The 25,086-nt window shown below is 39.6% G+C and overlaps 2 protein-coding genes across 2 annotated transcripts in view; one reads left to right on the top strand and one right to left on the bottom strand.

Annotated features, from left to right (window-relative positions):
* The window catches only part of ppp2cab (protein phosphatase 2 catalytic subunit alpha b), a 30,451-nt gene extending 12,893 nt beyond the window's left edge, over positions 1–17,558 (bottom strand). The window contains exon 1 of the mRNA XM_076979362.1: positions 17,433–17,558. Within this exon, the coding sequence (XP_076835477.1) occupies positions 17,433–17,450 (18 nt within the window). The 5' untranslated portion in view covers positions 17,451–17,558. The remainder of the gene's footprint in view (positions 1–17,432) is intronic.
* Positions 17,559–17,610: 52 nt separating this feature from the next.
* On the top strand, positions 17,611–24,852 carry ube2b (ubiquitin-conjugating enzyme E2B (RAD6 homolog)). Its single transcript, XM_076979363.1, has 6 exons — positions 17,611–17,777; positions 19,038–19,118; positions 19,281–19,306; positions 19,918–20,007; positions 22,983–23,071; positions 23,970–24,852. Exons 1-6 carry the CDS (start codon positions 17,734–17,736, stop codon positions 24,096–24,098), a joined length of 459 nt encoding a protein of 152 aa, XP_076835478.1. The 5' UTR covers positions 17,611–17,733; the 3' UTR covers positions 24,099–24,852.
* The last annotated feature ends 234 nt before the right edge of the window (positions 24,853–25,086 follow it).

The following is a 25,086-nucleotide window of genomic DNA, read 5'->3' as shown; positions in this document are numbered from 1 at the left end:
TCAAGATCATTGTAGTCCTGTGTGAAATTTTCCTAACAGGAGTAAAATAATAGTGTTTGAAGCTTATTTTATAAATTTAATTCTAAAGTGCAGCATAAAAAAACTTAAATGTTACAATTGAAAAAGGACACTGATCAAAATTAGAGATCACTTTCAGATACCTGCAAGTTATTGGTGTTAATCTGGCACCTGGTGCTAATTTCCCTAATTAAAATCCAAAATCAAAATCCTTGGTGACAAAGTTATGGCCAAGAAAACCACAACAGTCATAGAACTGTGGAAGAGACTGGAAGAAGAATGGACCAAAATCACACTAGAGCAGTGAGAGACTAGTGATATCCTGTGGCCACAGGATGTGCTGAAGCAAAGGCCTGTACACTTTCTACAGATTACAGACTGTTGTAACCGTCAAAAAAATTAGTTGTAATCTTGTGCTACAATCATTGCTGTTCCCTAATTATGATCCATCATGTTTTTTGCAAAATAAAGGTTTTATGTTGATGTACTTTAGTTATTTTGTACATCACTGTTCTAGTGGCATGGTGTACCCTTTACAAAAAATCCTTCAAATATAGATTACATTATTTCTGGGAAGAAAATCGTGTTAATACATTGCTCTCTAATTTTGCTGACACCAGCACCAGCTGACACCAGCTCCGCGCCCATTTGGATGGTGGTTAAGAACATACCTATAGCTGGATGGAGACACCATAGTCATTGGGCTGTGTCCAGGATTCAGTTAAGCAATGCAGTGCTTATGGTTGGTGATTATTTCATTAACACGTACTGCTTTAGATGACAAGGATCTTATATTTAGCAATCCTAATTTAAGATTAAATTTAACATTAATTACATTTTGTCCACAAAAATATTTTTAGAACAAGGAACAGAAACACTTTCAATCTAATGGAACCAAGGTGAGGTCTCCTTGCAGCTCACAATCACTTTAGCCTGTTTGTCTGTGCCTGGCCTCGGCTCTGGTTCGTCAGAGCCCATTAACTACTCTAACACTGTCACTATTTTAAGTCTAGAGGATATGCTAGAAGAAATGAGAGCAGCATTTCCCAAGAGGATTGAATACCGTTCCACTTCAAAAGGCCAGGCCTGCCCTCAAAACAGTTATCTATAAAGCTCACATTGTTTTCTGAGCATCCAGCAGTTGCCCATAATCTGCTGTAGGTTTTCGGCGCCATGCTGAATTGGAATGAGGCCAGAGCATATATATTTGACATCATTCCCACTAGCTCACACACCTCTTTAAAATATTTGACTTTTGGGAGAAATGCACTCTAACTTTTACAGGTGAACTTAATGTGACATTGTACTTTTTGCACAACCTGCTTTCCTCTTGCTGAGCTTGATGGAAAAAACAAGTGTTTGAAAATTTCCTAGTTCAATTAGAGTTAGTATTTAAACAGTCCACATTGTGCTGTTTTTTTGTACATCTTGACATCATTAGACCAAGATGACACCTAACAATTGATTAACAGTACATTGCCATTGCAAGGCTTCAAACAGGATGTTCTCAGACAGAAATGGTCGCAGTGTGTCATCATCAGGTTGCAACAGAGATACAGAAAGATTGGAAGAGTCACAGAAAGGCATAGAGGTGGACATCCTTTGGCCACACAATTGTAGGCACATGTAACGGAGGTGAGATGCACCCAATTGTCATATTACACCATTTGAAACTATTTGCATCAGAATGGTCTGCATGCTAGAAGAATTGCAAGGGTACTTGACCACACCACCCGACATACAAATGTTATCGTCTCATTTCAACTGACTGTGAAAACTGCTTTTTCAAAAAAATCCTTATTCATTGGCATATAACTTTTTTTTAACTGTAATGCAAATAGTTACTTTCCCTGGTAACGAGTTACTTTTATTATAGAGTAATTCAGTTACTAACTCAGTTACTTTTTTGAACAAGTAGTGAGTAACTACACTGTAAAAAACAGAACTTAAAATTGCTCACCTTACTATGACTTTTAGTTTAGCTGAGCCAAAAATAATTAATTGCACCATAAACTATAACAAAGTAATTGGATCAGCTTACTTTATTGAGTTTCTTGTTAAAAGTTGATCTGACTTTACAACCTGCATTGTAAAAATATACAAATTGTAGTTGAACCCTAGTTAAGGCCAGGCCAACTCCTCTGCGCATGCTCAATTTGACTCCTTAGTTGAGAACGGGGCGGGGTTTGCAATTTCTGCCAGAATTGGACTCCGGACATCTTGAAATGGATTTCACCTGCGGCAAGCAGCGACCTACGCTACTCTGAACTGAATATTAACGACCAAATGTGTTTTGTCATTTGTCTTATATGACCCAACTTCAGTTAGCTATTCTTAGTATTGAATTTAGAGATTTATGTACATGTGAAATATACATTTTCTGAACAAGATATTGTAGCGTCAGGCCAATGGGGGGTGCCAGAGGGTGACGTCATTACCCACGAGCCCATGCGGCTCCGGCCCTGTTATGCGTATTATGTGGTGTTTATGTCTGTAGTGTTATTAATGATTATTAATTGCGTGTTATTAGTTAAGTCACCCCGGTCCATTTTTTAATGTACATGTGCATTATCCGAGTTCCCCCTCCATGTATGTGTAACGTTACCGTCTTCATGACCTCCCCGTTTCATGTGCAAGGCCAAGCTATTTGAGGCCTCGAGTTTGATCTGATTGTGACTGAGTGCCAATTTTCTTGCGAGGTGAGAATAAAACCTCTGTTCTTGATAAGAATGGACATGTCTGCGGCCTCTTTCTCCCACACCACGCCATAATATAATAGGTTGGCACAACTTAAAAAAAATTGGATCTCTTGGTATGTAAAACTTACATTTTGAGGTTCATATACATGGCCATCTGGCTTCAACATTTGTGATGAGGTGGGAAGCATCACATATCATCTTGATATTGGGGAGGAGAACGGTCAGTTACAAGAGCTACGTGTAACGTATTGAACAGGCAGAGAGGGATCCAAATGCGGAAGAACACCGCTTTTATTGAAATGAGACGCTGGTACAGAAACAGGCAGGTGAATCACGAGCACTAGGACAAGTAGCAACTGCGTTTTCTTGGCGTGGTCAAGACAGTCCAGGGTCATACCGAGGGAGCAGAAGTCAGGAGGTACAGAGGGACTAGGCAGGAGACAAGGTCGGGGACGTAAGCGAGGGTCGGAACACAGGAGAGCAGACAGGTAATAGAAAGGCTTGGTACGCGGCATGAGTCGGCAATACTTCGCGACTAGGAAGTGGAATGTGGGCGTTTAAGTAGAGATACAAGGGGGTGTGGTGATGAGCGTCAGGTGAGGCTGGTTAGGTGGAGATCAGGTGGCATTCCTTACACTACGTTATTTTTGTTACCATTAAAGATAAGTACATTATTCATTAAGGGGTTATAAAGGTTAGTACCTGTACATTAATGCTATGGATGGATTTTCTGTTTACTGTAATCGCCTGTTTATGTAATGTTATATAATGTGAGGAAAAGACACCTCATGATGACGTGTTTGTAACTCGGGTTTAGGTTCAAGTTAACCTGCCAGCGAGCAGGTTAGCTTCAGAGCATAAGTTGCTATAGTAACTGATTCAGGTTCTCTCTAAGCTCGGTTTCTGGAACGGAAAATCCTGAGTTTTCGTTAACTCTGAGTTTACTTACCCGGTTTAGTCACTTAACCCACTTTCTGGAATACCCCCCAGGACGACAGGGAATGAGAGCTAGTAGAGGGGGGCAGAGCCAGACGTGACTGTTATGTTTTATGTCCTTGTACGTTTTTGATTTGTTCATGATTTTTTGTGTCTGTATAAGGCTTTATGTGGATTTATTTTCCTAGCTTTGTTCTAGCGTTCAGTCAAATGTTAGGTTGCTTGTCGAGTTGGTTTTGTCTTTACGTTTAAGGTTAGTCAAGTTCATGTTAGTACTTTGAATACAAATTTAGTTTGTTTTCCTGTTTGCCTCATTATTTTTGTATGTTGTTATTATGCAGTGTTGTTCTCGTGTTGTGCGTATGTCCACTGTAAATTTGTGTTGAAATCCCATATGTTCAAAGTAAACCCCGTTTGTTAAACCAATCCCATCTGGGAAGGTGCCAGTCATTGCGCAACACCCGCCCTGTCACATTATTACTACATATTTTATTTATTTTACAGAATGGTCACAAAATATCAAATGCTTTCTTCCTGGATTTACTACCTAAATATCTGTAATATTGGTAGAAAAAGAATATGCAACTCAATACTATGTCAGTCTTTAATTACTATGAATAACAGATTTTTGCCGCGCACGGATTTTTGCAGATCCGTGCGCGAAATTGATTAGGGTCGAATCCAAAAAAAGAATTGTTAGTACGGTCAAATCACAATAGTCAGACATGTAAACAAAACCAACGTGTACAGAATTATTGTCACGTTGAGGACCCCGGCCCCTCCCTTTTGGGCGTGTGTTTACGTAGTCTACGTGCATCGTCTGCGTCTGTGGATATTCCGTGGTTATGGTTATGTCATGTGATAATCCGTCTCACCTGTGAATCGTCTCGTAATCACATGGGGTTAATGTGGTTTGTCTATTTAATGTGCGCTCGCGCAGTGTCCTGTGCTCGTCATTGTCTATAGTCTGCACGTTGTGTGCCTGTGAATGTTTTCTGTGCGCAGTTGCGCAATATTCGTAAATAAAAACCGTGTCGTTTGGATCGGAGACCTGGACTCGTGTCTCGTCCTTGCTCCAGCACCCCAGCGTCACAATTATGACATGATATCAATGAACACACAGAATAATCTCAATAATAAGATGACCACGGACAACAGCTGGTTCCATACTGTTTCCATATATTTTTATTGTTACAAAATATCATTGTGCTGTCATACCAAATTATTTTACAGAGATGGGGTCAACTTTTGGCCACAAATGAATGAAAGGATGTGTCATGTGAAGGTCTCCATACCTTCAAGAGCAGCAAGAGTGGGAGGAATACTGCTAGCCGTTCATCACAAGGCGCCAAGTGACTTGGGGGTGGAGGGATTATATTATCACTCTGCCTGCCAGTCTGACTTGTTCAGCATAGCCTACCAAAATAACACTTATGCCTTTAATATTTAATAGAGCAAAGGGTCTCAGGACCATAAGCCATTTAAAAGTTATTTCATGTTGTCTTTAGTGCATGTTTAAAAATTTTTGGCAGGGTGAATATCTCAGGTTGCTACAATTCATTGCCTCTAAAGGTGTTTGACAGAGATTAAGGATTAGAATGACCTGATTTTCTGAATATGCATAAGCTTGTACTTGTACTGTGTTTATATATAATAGATCTCCAACTCAAATTATATTGATTAACCAGACATAAACACATACACTACATTGCCAAAAGTATTCACTCACTTTTCTTGACTCACATATAAGCTTAAGAGACATCCCATTCTAAATCTATAGCAGGGGTAATCAATTAAATCTTTCCGCGGTCCATTTTTGGCAGATAGCTCAGACCTTAGGTCCGGGTTCGCGGTGGCGAACGAAAGTTGTTGAGCGGGGGGGGGGGGGGGTGGCGAACGAAAGTTGTTGAGCGGGGGGGGTTGAACGTAACACTCAAATGGGTGGTGAACGTAACACTCGTCTGAAAATAAATTCTCCGTTTTAAAATATAGTCTCCCGTTAAAATTTTTTTGGCATTTGGGTCCGTATCCAGTTAATCAGGAATGTGATTGGGTCCGGACAGGACGGCGTTCGGGTCCGGATCCGGACCGCGGTCCGCCATTTGGTGATACCTGATCTATAGGGTTCAATATGACGTTGGTCCACCCTTTGCAACTATAACAGCTTCAACTCTTCTGGGAAGACTGTCCACAAGGTTTCGGTGGGAATTTTACACACTGAATCCATTTCCCATTTTGTTATCAATACCCCAGAACACCCCATAGTTTTAGAATTTCCACAGCTAAATAAACACAACCCTGTCCGGTCTTGGAAGACTGGGGAACTAGCCAAATGGAGCTCTTACTGTTTCCACCATTGTCTATTCACTGCTTGTCTATTCACTGCTTGTCGTACCACCAACATAGAAAGACTGGAGATACCAGTAACTGTAAACCTCCATGGTTCATGGGACTATTCCATAGAGTTATTACATTTACATTACATTTACGGCATTTGGCAGACGCCCTTATCCAGAGCGACTTACATTTTCATCTCTTTTTTTTTTTATACAAGTGAGCAATTGAGGGTTAAGGGCCTTGCTCAGGGGCACCTCAGTCATAGCCTCAGGTCTGGGAATCGAACCTGGTCACAAGACCAGTTCCCTAAGCACCAGGCCATGACTGCCCTGATTACCAGGCACTACACCTCTGAAGCACCCCTTACCCTCTCTCAATACCTGAATCCAAAGCTATGGATGAGTATGTAGAGGAAGCTCAAAAATTGGGATATATATGCACTTCAACTTCTCCTTCAGTGGCAGGCTTCTTTTTTGTCCAGAAAAAAACCCTGTATAGATTACCATGGGTAATCACCATAACAATATTACCCACTTCCCTTAGTTCTTTTTGCTGTGGAACAGGGAGGGAGTGCCCAGTGGAAGATCTAAGTAGATAATTTCCTTCTGGAGTTCTTGTTAAGGAGGAAAGTATAGGCTATAACAGACATGTGCAAACTATAGCCCGTGGGCCATATACGGCCCGTTAATCTTATTAATCTGGCCCGCCGAATTTGTCCAAAACCTCTGTCACGTCCAGCCCCTCCCTCCTCCCAGGTCCCGCCTAGCTCCTGCTCCCATTCGTCCCTCCGTCTGTCTGTCACGCCCTCGTCGTTAGTCTCGCACACCTGAGTCTTGTTTCACCGTCTTGTCTCTTTGTATAAAAACCCCCCTAGTGTTGTTCTCCCTTGTCGGTCATTCCCTGTACGTAAGTTCCTCATTGCTCCTCGGTTGTGCCTTACGATCTGTTCATGCCTTTGCCCTTGTAACCCTATCTGTTTTGTTTCTAGCCTTCGCTTGTTGGCTTTTAAATGGACATTTAGGAACTACTTGAATTTAAGGACAACTTTCATACCGGGTTAGCTTGTTTATGGCCCACCTGTATCCCATGTGGAAAAGACCCGAGCAGCCCCCCAGGGGCATTTTGGACCATTCTCTGTAATGGTCTGAAAATCTGATAATGATCATTGTCTTCTTTTTTCTTCTGTGTTTGTATTAGGGCTGAACGATTAATTGCATTTGCGATAATCTCGCGATATTTTAAAACGCGATTCTCTAACCGCACAGGCTGCGATTTAAACTGGTCACGTGACTTGGGAGCGAGCCGAGCCGAGGACGAACGGAACAAACCCGAGCAGGAGGCAGGGAGGTGGAGAAGTGAAGTTAACACAGCGCACTTTAACTTGTTGCACAATGGCTTCAGGCTCGACAGAAGCTGACACAACTGAAAGTCTAATACCAAAGAGGGGCAGCACATCAGTTGTGTGAAATTACTTTAGCTTTAAAAAAGATGCTGCTCAACGTCAGGTACCTTTCAAAACGTGCTTTGCTACTGTTACTATGACGTGAGGTAACACTACAAACTTCTTCAGTATTAAAAAAAACACCACAAAGCCTCGTATGATATTTGTAAGGCTAAAATGCCAACGACCAGTGCTGCATCTTCAAATACGCCAAAGTGTTTCTCTGTGCTTATACAGCTTTAGTATGCGAAATACTGTAAAATCACGCATATAGGCGCAATAAGATTCAAAGCACATATGAATCGCGGAAGCGCGGATAGCTTGACCGCGGTCCAGCAGACAGGGTTCACTGACCGAACCGTTTGAAAGTGTAACTCCTTATGGATGTAATTGGAAGCGGCACGCTGAAATAACTCGGGCAGTAACGGAGTTCATAGTGAAATACATGATGCCCGTTAATATTAGTGAACAAGCCCGGCTTCATGGCTTTGTTAAACACACTGGATATGCGCTACCAAATGCACTCACGCACATATTTCAGCCAAGTTGCTATACCTGCAGGGCTGCCAACTCTCACGCATTGACCGTCTTAGGGCGTACTCACACTAGGCACGGTTTGCTTGTTCCGTGCTGGGGCCCGGTTATCCCCCCTCCCCACTCCCCCGCTGGCCTGCACTCACACTCGCTTCAGCAACCCGGCCCGAGCACGCTTACGTCATCACAACGCCGCTTTATTTGGAAAAAAGCGCGCTCGCACAACACTATAGAGTTCACGATTCTCTTTTTATTGTATTTTTGGAGTCGTTTTGGGAGTGCAGAAACACGGTGCAAGCACAGATTTATCGATAATTTAACACAACGATTGTCTGCTAATCGCTTTGCCGCTATGACTGTTTAACGTGAGCGTCGCATCACTGACGTCATGTTTGAGTTCCAGCGAAATGAACCAATCAGGCGAGGCACCAAGCGGGCCCGGGCACGGATAGCGCTCACACTAGAAGCGAACCGTGCCCGAGTCCACATGAATCGTGCCCTGGCCCACCTCTTCAAAGCGGGCCCGAGCACGGTTAACTGATCCGGGCCCGGTTGGAGCGCTCACACTAGCCAAACGAACCGTGCTTCGGCAGGCAACCGTGCCCGGGCCCGGATCACAGAGCCTAGTGTGAGTACGCCCTTAGACTAAAAAGTTACTAGTTCGCTCTGGCGCCAACCACAGGCGATCGAACGATCGCGATATAATAATAATAAATTTTGTCCATTTTACACTGCCCCGATAACAACAAATTACGTTCGCCACCCACTCCAGGTTCAAGTCTCACTTCAAGCGATCTTGAAAAGTTGGCAACCCTGTATCTGAGCTGTATAAAAAATGCCGAAACAGAGTTTCCTGAAAACAGTGGGAATAATTTAGGCTTTCCCTAAGATCTATATTGACCCTAGTGATACACACCCTAGGTATGGGATGATCCGTCAATTAGGAGGAGGGATAGAAAAAGAGGTGAAGATAGCATGGTGGAAAGTTCACCACATCTTCTTCCATGGTCTTTTTTTGGATGGTTGCTGCCATCGGCTTTTTGCTGTCTAGACTGTTCCAGAGAAACTAGCATTCAAACAGACATTTAGATCGAAGGCAAAGAACATATTTACACCGCCTAACTCATCGTCAAGTGGTGAGCAGCGGGATTTAAAAGTTGGGGCTGCTGAGTCTCATGCCTTGTCATGACTTTCAACCCCTCCTGCCCAAACCTGTTTAAAAAACAAAGTATATTAAAATCTGGAATTGTTAAATGGATCTGTAAGCGTTTGTAAGTGTATAAATCACACTGGATTTATTGTTTATATATGTAGGGGATATGGTTGGTTTATTGTTTGTTTATGGGGGGGACACTTGGGCATATTAAAAAATAATAATAATTATTATTATAATTATGTTGAATGCAAATTTGATTGTGTATGCTGTGAGTGCCAAAGGGGGAAATAAATCATGGCCCACCCTGATCTTAGAAGGTGTTTGTACTGGCTTCCTGGGTTTGTCTTTTTGCGCTTGTGCCGTGGCTTCACTTAAGGGTTCACTTTCATAAAGGGAATGTGGCAAAGGGACCATAGTCAGATCTAGGCATGGCAGCTGATTCTGGTTCTACGCAGCAGCAGGGTTGACTGAGCTGTCTAATGGACAGCAAAAATGTTAGTGATTTCCTCTTAGTGTTAGTGATTTACTAATTTCCGATAAGACCGAGGTGTTGATTCTTGGACCCAAAGCTGTTAGAAGCAATTGGGCTGATATTCCCCTTAGCCTAGATGGCTTTTCAGTAGGCTAACACCTAAATTGATTTGAGGTATTGATTCGGATCTTTTCATTTGACACACATATATGCAACGTCACTAAGACTGCCTTTTTCCATTTACGTAATATCGCTAAGATGTGACATTTACTTTCGTTAGCTGATGCAGAGAAGCTGGTCCATACTTTTGTCTCATCAAGTTTGGACTACTGTAATGGTCTTCTAATTGGATGCTCTACACCAGGGGTGCCCACACTTTTTCAGCTTGCGAGCTACTCATAAGATGACCAAGTCAAAATGATCTACCTACAATAAAAATGCAAAACAAATGTATTTCTTCTATATTATCATTATTTATTATTATTACTATTTAATATTATGTATTCCTTCTTTCCTTTTAGGATAAATAAAGTATTTTATTTATTATTAAATAAAATACTTAAATAAAGTATCCAGAGCGACTTACATTTTTATCTCATTTTTTTTTTATACAAGTGAGCAATTGAGGGTTAAGGGCCTTGCTCAGGGGCACCTCAGTCATGGCCTCAGGTCTGGGAATTGAACCCACGACCCTCCGGTCACAAGACCAGTTCCCTAACCACCAGGCCATGACTGCCAATCAGGCATTAAATGGTCTTGTTCCACATTATCTGAGTGAACTCATTGCATACTATAACCCATCTTGCCTGGGTTATAAGATTTCTCTTAGTTCCAAAAATTAGTAAGACTACAGCCGGAGACAGAGCTTTCTCTTTAAAGCCCCTCAGTTATGGAATAGCCTTCCAGCTCCGATCCGAGATTCTGACAGTTCCAATCTTTAAAATCTACACTTAAGACTCACCTATTTAATCAAGCCTTCAGTTAATATTCTACTTGTGAAGGTGTGGGGCACCGGGGCCCGCAGTCGTTGAGACTTCTGGTAATCTGAGAAGTTGATGCTGTCATCTAGCCATATCACACTCTAGTTGTGACAATGACTAGGCTGCAGAGGTGGGACCAAGTCAGTGTTTTGCAAGTCTCAAGTAAGTCCAAGTCTTTATCCTCAAGTCCTGAGTCAAGTCTCAAGCAAAGACAGTCAACTCAAGTCAAGTCTCGAGTCAAGACAGGCAACAGTCAAGTCAAGTCCCAAGTCTGAAACTTGGAATTTCAAGTCCTTTCGAGTCTTTTTTTTTTTACAGGCACCAGCGCTTTACGAATGCTACGCTGATGCGTTTCTTTACTCGTTTTGTTGGTGTCCGCCAGCCAAAAGATGACAGATCATTTACATTTTATCTTCTCTTAATTACATAAATGTACTTAAACAAGAATGTTTCGTTACATCATTTTACACGAAAATAACAAGCTTCATCGTAAGCAAGATGCTGTCATTACGAATGGTTATTCTAAACATTTGGATAAAATGTTTAAATATAGACTAATAAAAGGTTAGGGTTATTTTTTCATTGTTTTCTGTTATTGTGGGGTCACGGTGTAGGCTACTATTGTTACCTGGAGATTCAGTGGGGTCACATATTCTGATGGCTGCCGTCAGAATTGGTGACCCCAGTTAAAAAGGCTCACCTGTACATCCCATTCATGATTTCTTTGTTGGCTGTAATGGTGAGGGGATGGTAAATCTTGTTTAAGTACATTTATGTAATTAAGAGACGATAAAATGTAAAAATAAACATCTGTCATATTTTGGCTCGTGGACACCAACAAAACGAGTAAAGAAAGTGCATCAGCGTAGTTTACGTAGCATTCGTAAAGCGTTTGTGCCTCTGAACAGAAACTGTGAAATGGCGCCCCCTGTGGTCACAAAACTCGACGGTCACAGAATCTGGTGTAACACCGGTCTGCGTCAGAAGGACGGAAATGAAATTAATGGGGCGCACTTTATAAATATTAATATGCGTTTTAAAATTTAGATTTGGGGTAAAAAAAATCAAGTCTTTGCAAGTAAACAGGTTCAAGTCCAATTCAAGTCCCAAGTTATTGGTGTAAAAGTCCAAGTCAAGTCTAAGTCTCTGAATATTTTTTCAAGTCAAGTCAAAAGTCTTAATATTAATGACTCGAGTCTGACTCGAGTCCAAGTCATGTGACTCGAGTCCCCACCTCTGCTAGGCTGGAAAACAATGTCTCAGTGAGCCCTCATGACTGTGTTCATCTTTGAACCTCTCCCTTTAGTTATGTCGCTATAGATCAGCCTGCCGGGCATATGCTAATCACTGAGCCACATGAGGCTCACCATCTGCATTGAAGGGACTGTGACTACTTGGCCTGGAATTAGAACTGCAACTATAACTATAGAAATACATTTGGAATACAAATACGGACTTCTGCTAGCGGGCCGCCCAATGGAGGATGGGTTCCTTTTTAAGTCTTGGTCCTCCCGAGGTTTCTTCCTAATCCCCACCATCATAGGGAGTTTTTCCTCGCCACTGTCGCCTCTGGCTTGCTCATTAGGGATCAATTGTATAAAGCTGCTTTGAGACAACACGTGTTGTAAAAAGCTCTATATAAATAAATTTGACTTGACTTTTCCACGTGTCTCCCAGATAGAGGCTGACAGGTACTATTTATGCTGCTCCTGCCTCATTTGTGTCAGCCAGCGATAGATGATCAGGAATCTCTGCCATCTTGCATGTACTTAGGCGGTGGTCCAACAACAAAGGTCCATTGATGCTTTTATAGATTTAGCACCATGGCCAGCTCCAGAGCACCCTAGGCAGGCTCACACGAGCAAAGATGTAGAGTGAAAGCCAGCTGCCACACGGGTCACTTACGTATTGACACAGAGTGGTATGCCTGAATTAAGCAAATAACACACTCCTCAAAGTATGCTGACATTTTTGTGGGCAACAGTTGGTAAAGATACAATTACGGGCTTCACACACTTTTGTGAAATGCACAAAAGTCTTACAGATTCCTATTCATTCATCCATCTCTGTCTAGTTTAATCTGTCTATAAATACTTCAGTTTGTCTTTGCAAAGTTTCATTAAGCCCAATCTTGTGGTTATAACATGCTGTCTTTTGTACTTAGCGTTTGCTTTTGTGTTTGACCCATGCCTGTAATCTGTTGCCTTTTTGCCTGCCCCTAGTCTGATATGTTTGCATGTCTATTGTCTGTTCTGTTGCTTTTGTTTGCACAGGAATTGGATCTGAATGAATGTTATATCTGTCCTAGGACACAAATACGTATGCGTAAGAGTACGTAAGAGTGGATGTTCTCACACAAAAGACAATAAGTGTTCACCTACCAGAAGCCATGGATGAATGATGTATAGCATTGCTTAAAGAATGTAATGTGTGTGACATTGAGCGTGAATGCATACACTGAGAAGAGCAAGATTTATTATGAGGAATAAATGAGGGTTAGACATAATGAAACACAAGAATATTAATCAGAACTAGAAAGGAAATGTAGGAACAAACCAAGACTTAAACGCTCACAGCGAAGGTGCAGCAGCGCTAAACTTGACAATGTGGCTTTCAAGTCAGATAACCAACAGGCCTACAAAGAACTTTGAGGGATCCTTGACACAGGCATCATTGATACTGAGTGCAAAACACTGTCCGTTGAGATATACTTTGAGAACAACTGCAGCACGTGATATGACATTAAGGCACTGACTGAACACCACTGCAGCTAAGTAATGACACCAACATACTGGATGTCCTGTTTATTTGCCTGACTTGACACCCAAAATGCAGCAGCTGCTGAGTGCACACTGGTTCTAAAGCACCTCCAAGTTACATCCACCCTGCAGAAAGTCAGTGTCCATAAAGTAAATACAGATGGAGTGGCCAGATGGATATCGAAAGCTTGTGCCAACCAATTAGCAGAGGTATTTACTAACATATTCGGTCTCTCACTACGAGCTGTTTTCTTAATATTCTTTAAATTCGCTACAATCCCGGTGCCAAGAGGTCACCAGTGAAGCAACCGTTTGCCCCTAGATTATGACCTTGATCAAAATCAATCACAGTGCAACAGAAATAGAAGACCTCACTTTTTCTGTTCTAATCCTGAACATGGGAAGCCATGCAGAGCTGTGTGTTGAGCCCTAGGTTCACTCAAATTTCTAGGGAACTTATACTTCAGCACCATTGACAGCATCTTCACCTACTGCATAACAAGCTACCAGCTACACAGTCACTGTGTCTAAAGATTTGCATCAGATGGTGAGGTTGGCTCAGCATGTCTGTACTGCAGGGTCTCTTAATAAAGTGTTTTTTCAGGCCTATAGAGGGCGCAGGTTTGTGTAGTTCACCGTGTTGACCCAACTAGCGAAAGGAAGAAATGTTCATGAAGCAAATAAGGCATAGTAACCTGCAACCTGAAACCATCTACCCCTTTCTACCCCGCCGAGCGGCAATACAAGCGAGTCTATTGTTGTAGTAATTTTGAGATATCTAATGTATGTGATGATAATATAATGACTCTAACTCAATTTCATTTAGAATGGCGACTAACCAATTTCAATGTGCCTGCTATGAGGGATTCTGTTTCTGGTTAATTTGCATATTGTGATTTGTGTGCCGAGTATCTTTGCGCCTGTTCCTTGGTGGAAGCACAAGCAGAAGCTCGGGCAGCAAAGGCTAGATTAGCCTATGCCAAAAAGGAGATGAGCATTAAAGTTGAAAAGGCCCGTCTAGAAGCAACTCTCGATATACTCAATCTTCAAAAGGATGTTGATGCAGCCATGGCTAAAGCAGAGGTGATGGAGTCAGCAGCAGCTCAATTCGACATAGCTGAATTAAAGGAAGAATTTATGTTTTCGACCCCACAAGCAACCTTGGAGCTATCTCACTCTTTGTGAAAGTCGTTTCAGTGTGAAAGAGGACTTCAGTTTGAGCCAAGTCAAAACCATCTCCAATGCACTGCCATCTGCTCACGCACACAAAAAGTCCACAACTATAGAAATAGGACAGGCTGTGTCGCACCGATAAAGACATCCAGCTCGCCCATTCTGTTGAGGACATGGTCTTCCTGAAGAAGATGGAAGAATTCTTCAAAGATGACACTAACGGTTGGGTTGCACTACTTCCATTCTGAACACCCAGATGCACACTTCCCGACAATCGTTCTTACGCCTACCAGCAGCTTAGGTCCCTTTGACGTACGCTCAATAAGAAACCGGAAATGAAAGCACACATTGTTGAATTCTTGAAGAAAATTCTTGACAACCGACATGCAGAGCTCGCACCACATTATAACAAGGACAAAGAGAACTGGTATCTCCCAATATTTGGTGTATATCATCCACAACAGCCAGGAAATACATGTGGTGCTTGACTCAAGTGCGCAGGTTGATGGAGTGTCCCTCAACGATGTACTGCTCTCAGGCCCAGACCTAAACAACACCCTTTTGGGCATGCTGCTTCGTTTTAGGAAAGAACTGTTCGCCATCACAGCTGACATCGACCAGATGTTCCACTGCTTTGTAGTGCAGGAAGATTACAGAAATTATCTCCACCTCCTGTGGTATGAAGATAATGACCTCACTAAAACTTAGTGGACTATCGAATGAGGATGCATGTCTTCGGCAACAGTCCCTCTCTGGCTGTGGCGATTTATGGGCTGAGGATTGCAGCAAAGGAGGCAGAAAGTGAATACAGAACTAATGTCCGAAAATTCATAGAGGAAGACATCTATGTCGACAATGCTATTTCTTGACCAAAGCTGAGGCTATTGATGTCCTACAGAGAGATCAGAAAATGCTTGCTCTTCCAAATCTTGGAGGAAGTGGTGTAGGATATAATTTAGCTAACTGCGAACCCCAATACAGGACACAGGTCACATTGGGTGTACCAGTACAATGTCATTGGGAATGACCTACTAAACCTGGACAGTGTCTATGCTAGCCAACTTAAGAATAGAGCTAGCAGCATCATCAGACGCAGACACTTGGCCGTTTGACCCTCTACCATCTGGCAAGCAGTACAGGGCAATCAAATCCCATAATTACAGACTAAAATATAGATTTTTGCCTCAAAGCTGTAACCTCTGCTAACCCTATCCTCCACTCTATATGCCACAGGACTGATTAACCATCCACCCACCCCAGACTTTTCATTTGTACACACTGTCCCTTTAATTATTATTACTTGTAGTAATTTATTATTTATTGCTGTCATTTGCTGATCACTGCTTTATGGAAGAGACCCATACCAAATTACAATAAGCAAATATCATGCAATATCCGATGAAGTTATTCTCTATTTGGATTTAGAAACCTACTTGCTGCAAGTATTTTCCTATTAGGAACTCTAGAGCACTAAAACCATTTTTGGTTCAAATTGTGTTACTTGGCCTTTGCCAAGATATTGAGTAAACCCTGAGTAATTACAAAAGCCTGAAACATACTTTGAGTACTTTGAACCTCAAGTGTGGCTTAGCTTGAAACACCATGCCATGGAACGAACTTACACTCGTTGTTGAGAAAGTAGAATCCCTTGCAGTCTTCAAACACCGTCTGAAGACTATCTATTTGTGGAATATTTAAATGACCATTTATCCTATACTGGGCACTCATGAAATTAATACTATTGTTGGGTAACTAATACTGTAGCATGTATTTTTATATTGTTTGTTATTGCACTCATTGTTGACGGACACAGTGCTTCTATTAATTTATCATTCTATGTATCAACATTGATTCCTCTATTTAAACAGTATTCCATTTCACTGGTATCTTGATGTCCAACCTACTGTAGTACTGGCTAGGATACAGTCTATGAGAAAACTGATAGGATTCACTGCTAAATGCTGAAAATGTAAATGTAATATGTTTTAGGCAGTTTGTGGAGGGCTGTGACACATTCAGTTCAAAAGAAATGTTTAAAATAAAATATCTTTAATACTAGATAAAAAATATTTAATGGCTGTCCAAGTCCAATCCTTACTCTACATAGTTCCAATCTTAAACATCTAGCTCCAATACTAAGATAGTATCAAACATCTGATTGATTGAATCAAGCATGTCATGACAACAAAAAACTCTCCATCACCACTGAAAACTGATCAAACCTTTTGTGGGATCATACCATGGATGCCATGTGCCTTTCACCTATGCTAGCAATTGTTGGTCTAGAAGCTAATGATGCTTCTTGATTTCAATTTCCATCTGTTTGCAATTGAAAATTAAATACATTTTTGAAGTAAATAATTAGGAGGGCGGTCCCCTGACTTTTGCCCATATTGTTTAGTTCTGACCAAATAAGTCAAATCTTATTCATGATAAGACAAACTCACTTTAGATCAGTGCAGCTGATAGATGCTGATAATCTTATTTGCAGTCTTGTCCTCCTCGCTACAGATTTCTTTACCTCAAACTGTCTTACTTGTCTTCGGGTTGTTGAGACTTACAGCATACCTTAATAATTCAAACTATTCTTTTAATGTTTAATATGTTAGCTTGGGCTTAGTTATACTCCCTCGATTCAATAAGTATTACTTTTGTGCTGATTTTAATCATATAACCAATTCTGAGTGCAATTCTTACTGCATGCTATACAACAGGCTACTAAGATCTAAACTACGAATCTAATCGCGCAGTGATTACCATCATCATAATCAAGGAGCAGTCCGTACTATGTTGCTGTTGCAGGGTTCATATAATACTAAATACTAGCTAAATAAACCACAAAACGATGACGAAAGCAAAAAATTAGTACATCGAAAACAGTCGGACACAGCAAATAATAGCTGCAATATCTCACAAGTTCCACTTACCTGTTTGGGTAACGGCATTCATTATTTGGAGTGATGCAACCTACTTATTTATGCACTTAGCCTTGTTTTGTCTACAATCAAATCAATGTGCATTATGTGGAATAAAACTGAGTGAGGAACACGTTAACTAAACGTTTCTGTATATTGCTAACAGCCTACAATGGGGGCGGGGTATGACGTCACGGGTTGTTTAGAAGAGAAAAACCAGGGTCTCGCTAGCCTGCTACCTATCCTTGAATCGCTCCTTTATTTCAGGCTCCTGCCCATTATATGACTTAATATAATTTCGGGTTTTTGAATCATGTCAACCCCCGCACGCAGGCGACTAATGAGAGACTTCAAACGGTATGAAAATATGTATTTTGTGTTTTTGTGTTCCTTAGTGGAGTCTGCTATTTAGATTCCTAGCTCAGCTAGCCAGCTAGCGCTTTGCTCGAATAGCACTTGAAATGTATGGCTAGCCGGTCAAATAGCTAGCTGGCTAGCTAGCTCTCAATGTACCACTTTTATTTTTTCAGAAAATGTTTTATTCCATATGTTTGTTTCTGGCTACATTGATCTGTTTTCTAATAACGTTTTTCGTAGCCAGAAGTAAGTGGACATTGAAAGTGGAGAGCTTGGTAAACTGGGTGGGTTGGTTTTGAGTTAGCTACGTAGCAAGCTAGTTTAGCAGGGAAGTCTCAGCAGCTAACTAGTTGTCCTATTAAACAAATATAGTTCAGCTATTCAGCTATTGCTTGATTAAATTATGACCCAGCTTTGTAGCAATCTAGTTAATGTACCTATTAGTTATTTTGTTGGACAGTGAACCGTAGTGGTGGTCCTTATTACACTCATGGAGGAGATGGCTAATGTCAGCTGATGCGACAAGCGTATGTGTTCTCGTTCATAAAGCTGTGTTGCGGGTTCTGGCAAGATAGATTTGACATTCTTTTCGCAGGTCGTAATGCGGCGTTTTGGTAATTTAGTATTTAGACTGTCTTTCATATTTACATACTGGAGTTTCTGCCCAGGTTCACAATGGACAACACCTATAATCTGATGTGACTTGATGTCAAATCGGTTATTTTAGCTTCTATGGTTAAGTCCTTGATTATACCCACTATTGGGGGGGGGGGGGGATCTCTGAACGTGCAGTCAAGAGATAAACTGTCTGGTTGTTTGACCTCCTTCCTAACACTTTGCTTTTTTGTCAAGTAATCTGTGACTAGACTGGATTTAGATTTTTTTATGCATTGCATAGTGTAGCATACTATTTGAAAATAAAACATTGAAGGGGTTATCAAGCCAAGAAGATTATTAATAAATGGTCTTATGCATCTTCGGAGAACAAGTTATAGAGGTGTTAAATTAAGAAAAACAATTATTTTTTCAGCATTTCTATTATAATGCAAAGTAAAAATACTTGGTCATGCTTTTCCCATGATTCAGTTGATAATTTTATTGAATATAATGTATTTTGTCACAAAGAACCTTGGCAAGCATGTTAAAAGAAATCCTTATTTGCAATGCTAATATTATGAATGTTGGACCAAAGGCTTTGTAGTGAAACTGGCCATATGAGACTGGCACAAATATATTTAACTTGTTTAATAATGTTCTCAGACTTCAAGAAGATCCACCAACGGGTGTGAGTGGTGCTCCATCAGAAAATAATATCATGCTATGGAATGCAGTTATTTTTGGGTGAGTAGTGAAAGGCATTTTTGTTGAACTGTTAAGAGCAATTAAACATTATTTATTATACATAACTAAAATTGTATGTGCAGTGCTTTGTAGCTGCTGTAATGCCAAGTCATGTTTTGATATCATACTAGGTAAAGTAACCAGATGTTTTCTTTTTCCTAGACCTGTGGGAACACCTTTTGAGGATGGTAAGCCGTAGTCATATATTTTCTATCTGAAACCACATAATTATCTATAAAGTATAATAATGATTATCTGCTATTCAGAAATGTAATGTATGTGTTTTTCTCTTGGGCAGTATCCTCTCCTTGTGAACCTGTTAGTTAATATTATCTGACAATATTTCATCTGTAAATTTATGTTTTGTAAAATACACAGTTGAAAGCAATTGAGTACTTTTTAAGGATCATATTAATTGCATAAATTTGACATTATAAAATTAATCATTAATCCTCTGCACCTCAGTTACAGCTCCCAATAGCAGCCACAGCCTTCTCCACCCCTCCCCATTCTTTAGTCTTTCTGATGTTGGACAGTTTACCCTGCAGGAAAAATGCTTTTTTGTTTTGCCTGCTTCTCAATTATTAACAAATATTGCAGACATGGCAGTATTACAAATTACTACGACCATTCATGATGGGCAACCTCATTAACCTAACAATAACTTTCGGTGTATCTACAGACAAATATAATTAAATAACATATGTGGTGAACACTGAATTTGGTTCCAAATCATGGCTTAAAATCATTCACAAATCATTCACAAGCCTTTTGTTTTTGTCTGGTGTCTTTCTTGCAGGAACATTTAAGCTTGTGATAGAATTTTCAGAAGAATATCCTAACAAACCTCCTACAGTCCGATTTATCTCCAAAATGTTTCACCCAAATGGTGAGTTGTTTTATCTGATGTTCATATTATATGTGAAGCCACTCATAAATATGGCTTCTAATTCATACTTAGTAAGTGCATACATAGAGTGCATTTGATGCAGCGAAAACAAAGGTCTTTCATCACTCCCAATCAGCTTCCCAATAAAAAGGCCAAAAGCCATCAAGTAACTGAGAGAAAAAATAAAAGAAAACACATTTGTTAAGAAAGTATATTAGCTCTGCAGTACCAGGTCCAGATGTCTGTGGAAGCAAAATGGCAGCAATTGTTCATCAGCAGATGAAGATAAACTCAAATGCAATCTACATTTGAATATAAACTGAAATCGCTTTGTACAAACTTATCTAGAGTTCTGCATCAGTCCCCCTCATTAGTGATGCTCACAAACGCTGCATGAGTACTCGTAGCTCCCCCTCGTGGACAGTGGGGAAATAAAAGCACTTAGCACAACTAATGAAGGATGTTCCTCTGAAATATCCCATTGCTTCAGAAACCTTGTGGGCTACATTAAAATTTTTACTACATTATATACAAATGGAACTTTATTTGTAAATGCCAATGCCATTTGCAAGATGTGGAATAATTCAATTTCTGTATTAATTACTCATTAATGTCTTCTCAATGATAATATAATTGAGTTCGAAATTTAAATGTTTACAGATAAAGGATAAATAAATTATTATTGATATGGTTAAACATTATTGATAATGTTTCAAGGACTACAAAACATTTAAACATTTAATAAGAAAAAATTAAACATGTAAATGTACCTTTTTAAAAATGTATTTGAATTAAAATGTATGTATATAAAAATCAATGAATAATATTTCTAGAATGTAAAGAGCCTGCTTAAGCTGGGGAGGGTGGACAGAATTGGCTATAATGCATTAACAGATCAGTAAGACAGGCCATTAAGGGCTTTCAATATCATAAAGAAAACATTGTAGTCATTGCAGAACTTGAAGGAAGCCAGTAAAGACTCCATAAGAGTGGTATTACATGCTTGGTTTTCCTGTCTGAACAAGTTTTAGTTTTCATATGGAGGTAACATGGCCACCACACTGTAAAGCTAGGTTAAGGCATGCATTTGTTTCTCAGTGTCCTAGGCTTAACATAAATAATTTTTAATACGTTTATTAGATAGTAATATGCAGTTTCAGGGTCTTTACTTTACTGTTTCTAGCCATCCAACTGTTTTTCTTCCTTTTTTGCCCTGCTCTATAGCTAAGTGCTGAACTGATGTAGTTTGAGTGAGTATTATCACCATATAGATGGAGTTCAACACTGTCAATGAATAACATGCCTGTATATACACTCACCGGCCAGTTATTAGGTACACCTGTCCAACTGCTCATTAACGCAAATGTCAAGTCTGCCAATCACTCGATGCATTTAGGCATGTAGACATGGCCAAGAAGATCTGCTGCAGTTCAAAATGGGGAAGAAAAGTGAAGTGACTTTGAATGTTGCATGGTTGTTGGTGCCAGACGGGCTGGTCTGAGTATTTCTGAAACTGCTGATCTACTGGGATTTTCATGCACAACCATCTGTAGGGTTTACAGAGAATGGTCCGAAAAATTGCGGCAGTTCTGTGGGCGGAGATGCCTTGAGCATCTCTGAACGCACAACACGTCGAACCTTGAGGCGGATGGGCAACAGCAGCAGGAGACCACACCGGGTGTCATAGCAGTATTTTAAGCTATAGCAGAAATGGCAAGTGTGACTGGGTTCGCGGATGGCAAAAGGATGAGGGATACATGGGTAAACGGAGTTCCATGAATTACACTGTAATGAGGAGTGATCAGGAGGTGGACGTATTCGCTGAGAACAGTAAGATTTTTTTTAAGGGCAAATCCATAATCGTTGTCATTTATGCGGTGCAGTTTTCCGGCACTGAGTGACCATGATCAAATTGATCAATCTATGATGGGAGGAGAACTAAATGATGGGGAGTGAAACCAAATGAAAACAAAGTCCATAGAAAATGAAAACAAAGATTTGATTGACGTGGGGGAGGAGCCATCCGTGACATACACTACTAACTACATACTTACTAACTAAATAAATCCAAACACTCAAGGTTTGAGAAAGTGATTGGAGTTTTCTTCTCGGATTAATAATGAACCGAATTGTATTTTTACTATTTGAAGGTCCCAATTTTGTTCCAAGTTCCCAGGGTTTCCACTCGTATAATATTTCAATCTGGGAAAATCCCATGGAATCTCTTGCACAGAAGCACTTAATCCAACCCCCTAGCTTCATCAAGTGTGAACCTTCAAATCGTGTTATTAAGGGTCATGAAAATTCGAGCAATGTTCTGAGGAATGCGTTGATAAGAGGCAAAACTACTGATGGCTGTGCCTGAAATTCAGGTTTGTGTTGGTTATTTCTAATGTCTGTTAGAGTTGTAGTTTGAGGTTACAGTATCGTAATATCTATTTGAATATTTTTAATTTACGTGTTCTGCTAGAGGGTTTTGTAGCTTTTAGTTTATTTAATTTCTGAGAATCCAGACATAAATTTTAGAGCGCTAGCATTTTGTTTATGTAGATTTTGTAATGACAATCAATCTCATTGGCTGCCTCAGTGGAGTGGAAGTGAGCTTGACAGTATTTAAAATGACAAAATGACCGAGTGGTTCAGCACTTAATTAAAGCTTATAGAATAATATGATCTTTAAAAATATTTTTTGGGGGGTTTCACAGCAATTCCAATGCAAATGAAATACATATCTTGGGATTTTCATATAATTTTACATATTCAAATCACCTATTGGTTAGTAAAATGTTTAAAAATCAAAGTATTCTGCAGTCCTTGAACTCATCTCAATGGTATGGCATTTTATGCATTTGTATGCAGATTGGTTATTGTTTTGTGCAAAATATTTAATAAAAAAATAAATATGTGATAAATGCAATATAATATAATGCAAATGTGCTTTGTTCCTTCATTGTTATTTTTCTACATTTTTACAGTTTACGCAGATGGCAGTATATGTTTAGACATTCTTCAGAATCGCTGGAGTCCTACTTATGATGTATCTTCTATTCTGACATCTATCCAGGTGGGTAATGATGATTTGTGGTGTATTTTTTTGTATTTTTGTTTCCAAGTCACATTGTAATTTATTCAGTGAGATTTGGAGGGAAGGCTGATGTAACCAGTGCTTATGCACAGCTAATACAAGCAACTGCTGATTATTGTTTTATTTCTGTGTGTATGTATGTGTACAGCCTTTGTATATATTTTGCCTTTGGAATGCTTGCATATAGTTCACAACAAAGGGTATTTTTGTTTTATTGAAACTTGTTTGGTCTAGGATTTGGCTCTAGTTTAAAAAAAAATTGTGTGCCCAGTTTCATTCCATTGGCTGAAATGTTCATACTTCTGGGATACTTCAAGGGGATGGCCAGTTTCATTAAAGAACCTATCTACTGTAAATGCTCCAAATGACATTGTGGCACTTACCAAAGTTGAGATTTATCAAGACCATCCCTAATAAACGTGTAAATCTCCTATTGTTTAACAGTGTATATAAGAGAAGAGAGAATTTAACAACAAAAAAGTGATGGAGACAAAAGCTGGCATTTAAAAACCACTTTGAATTTACTCAACAGTCTTGTAGTCATGTGACCTAACCAAAGATTTACCTACTGATTTAACATATCTCTTAAGTAATATATACAGCTCCACTGAAGAGACCACTCAATACTCTTTACATGTACATTGGAGGAAATAAGTATTTGATCCCCCACTTTAAAAAACTTTACCACATGTACATATTTTTAAAAGTGATACTGAGTAGCACAAAATGATTAGTGTATTAAATGATGCCAGGATTATTTAATGCATCATTGTAAATAAATATTTAGTTACAATAATGCATATTTATTTAAAAGAATGTGGCAAAATCTATCTCTGTGTGCTTTCTAAGCAGTTTTCTCGTTTTCTCTTTACTGTAGTCCTTGCTGGATGAACCAAACCCCAACAGCCCGGCAAATAGCCAGGCAGCACAACTCTATCAAGAAAACAAGCGGGAATATGAGAAGAGGGTTTCTGCCATAGTGGAGCAAAGCTGGGTTGACTCCTAATGTTGTAATCCACATGCTCCATCAGCACTTATCAATCTTACAACTGTTTCAACCTCATCTAAAAAAAATACAATTCTGACATTAGAGGAATTGATGTGCAGCAAGAGGAAATCTATCAGTCAAAAGGGACTTTATTGCCAACATTTTGCTGACAGCAGAAGTCATTGTGCTATTTTTTTATTCTACTTTTATTGCATGATAAGTTATTGGTAACAATTATTATTTTGTTGGATTAATGCTGTCAATGTGGACTTAGTTTCATTGGTTTATTTTTAAGCCTTTTTTATAGCAGACTGTTGGCAAAAATGTTGTGTAACAGCATGTTGGGGGGAGGGGAGAAAAGTATAACACCATAAATCTCTAAATTAATTCTAGTAATGTTTTACTTATTAAATCATAGATGGCAGATCTGGAAAAGTTTACAGTGGCAGTATGCTACTGACTGAATAATATCACAAGTCATGGTTTGGTTGAATTGGATATATGAATCATTTGCTTGTATCTCATTGGATATTCTTTAACTCACCTTCATTTGTATGTGGCTAAAAATAAAATAAGTGAAATGTGCATTTATGAATACACTCTGTCCTATACAACATTATAGTCAGTTTTCAAATAAAGTGTGGGTTATATTGTGACAGTGTTTCCACGCTATGGGATATGTTATGAAGTTAGTTTTTGTGAATTTATCCTATAAAAACATTTATACTTCTAATATGCTGTATAAAACAAAATAAATTTTTTGAGACTTTGAGTTGGGGAGACCATGTTTATTTCATACTGGTAAATCCACAGATTAAGTCTTGGAATCATATGTACAAAGAGATTAAAACCACAGTTTGTGTTTTAAGACAATGAAAAGTCACTAGTTTAAAAAATACAGCTTTTTAAAACACACCCCCCCACCCCCCGTAAACTTTCATTCTCTAAAAATTATGTACTCCATTATTAATGATATTTTGCCATGGCATTCCTCTGTTCATCCTTT

This window comes from Brachyhypopomus gauderio, chromosome 18, assembly GCF_052324685.1.
Source record: "Brachyhypopomus gauderio isolate BG-103 chromosome 18, BGAUD_0.2, whole genome shotgun sequence".
NCBI classification, from domain to species: Eukaryota; Metazoa; Chordata; class Actinopteri; order Gymnotiformes; family Hypopomidae; genus Brachyhypopomus; species Brachyhypopomus gauderio.
The sequence above is the reverse complement of the archived record's forward strand: the minus strand, read 5'-3'. Positions and strand labels throughout refer to the sequence as shown.

Coding starts and splice junctions, on each gene's coding strand:
- ube2b (XM_076979363.1), top strand. CDS start 17,734: ATGTCAACCCCCGCACGCAGGCGACTAATGAGAGACTTCAAACG. Junction 17,778..19,037: donor CTAATGAGAGACTTCAAACG/GTATGAAAATAT, acceptor TAATGTTCTCAG/ACTTCAAGAAGATCCACCAA. Junction 23,072..23,969: donor CTATTCTGACATCTATCCAG/GTGGGTAATGAT, acceptor TCTTTACTGTAG/TCCTTGCTGGATGAACCAAA.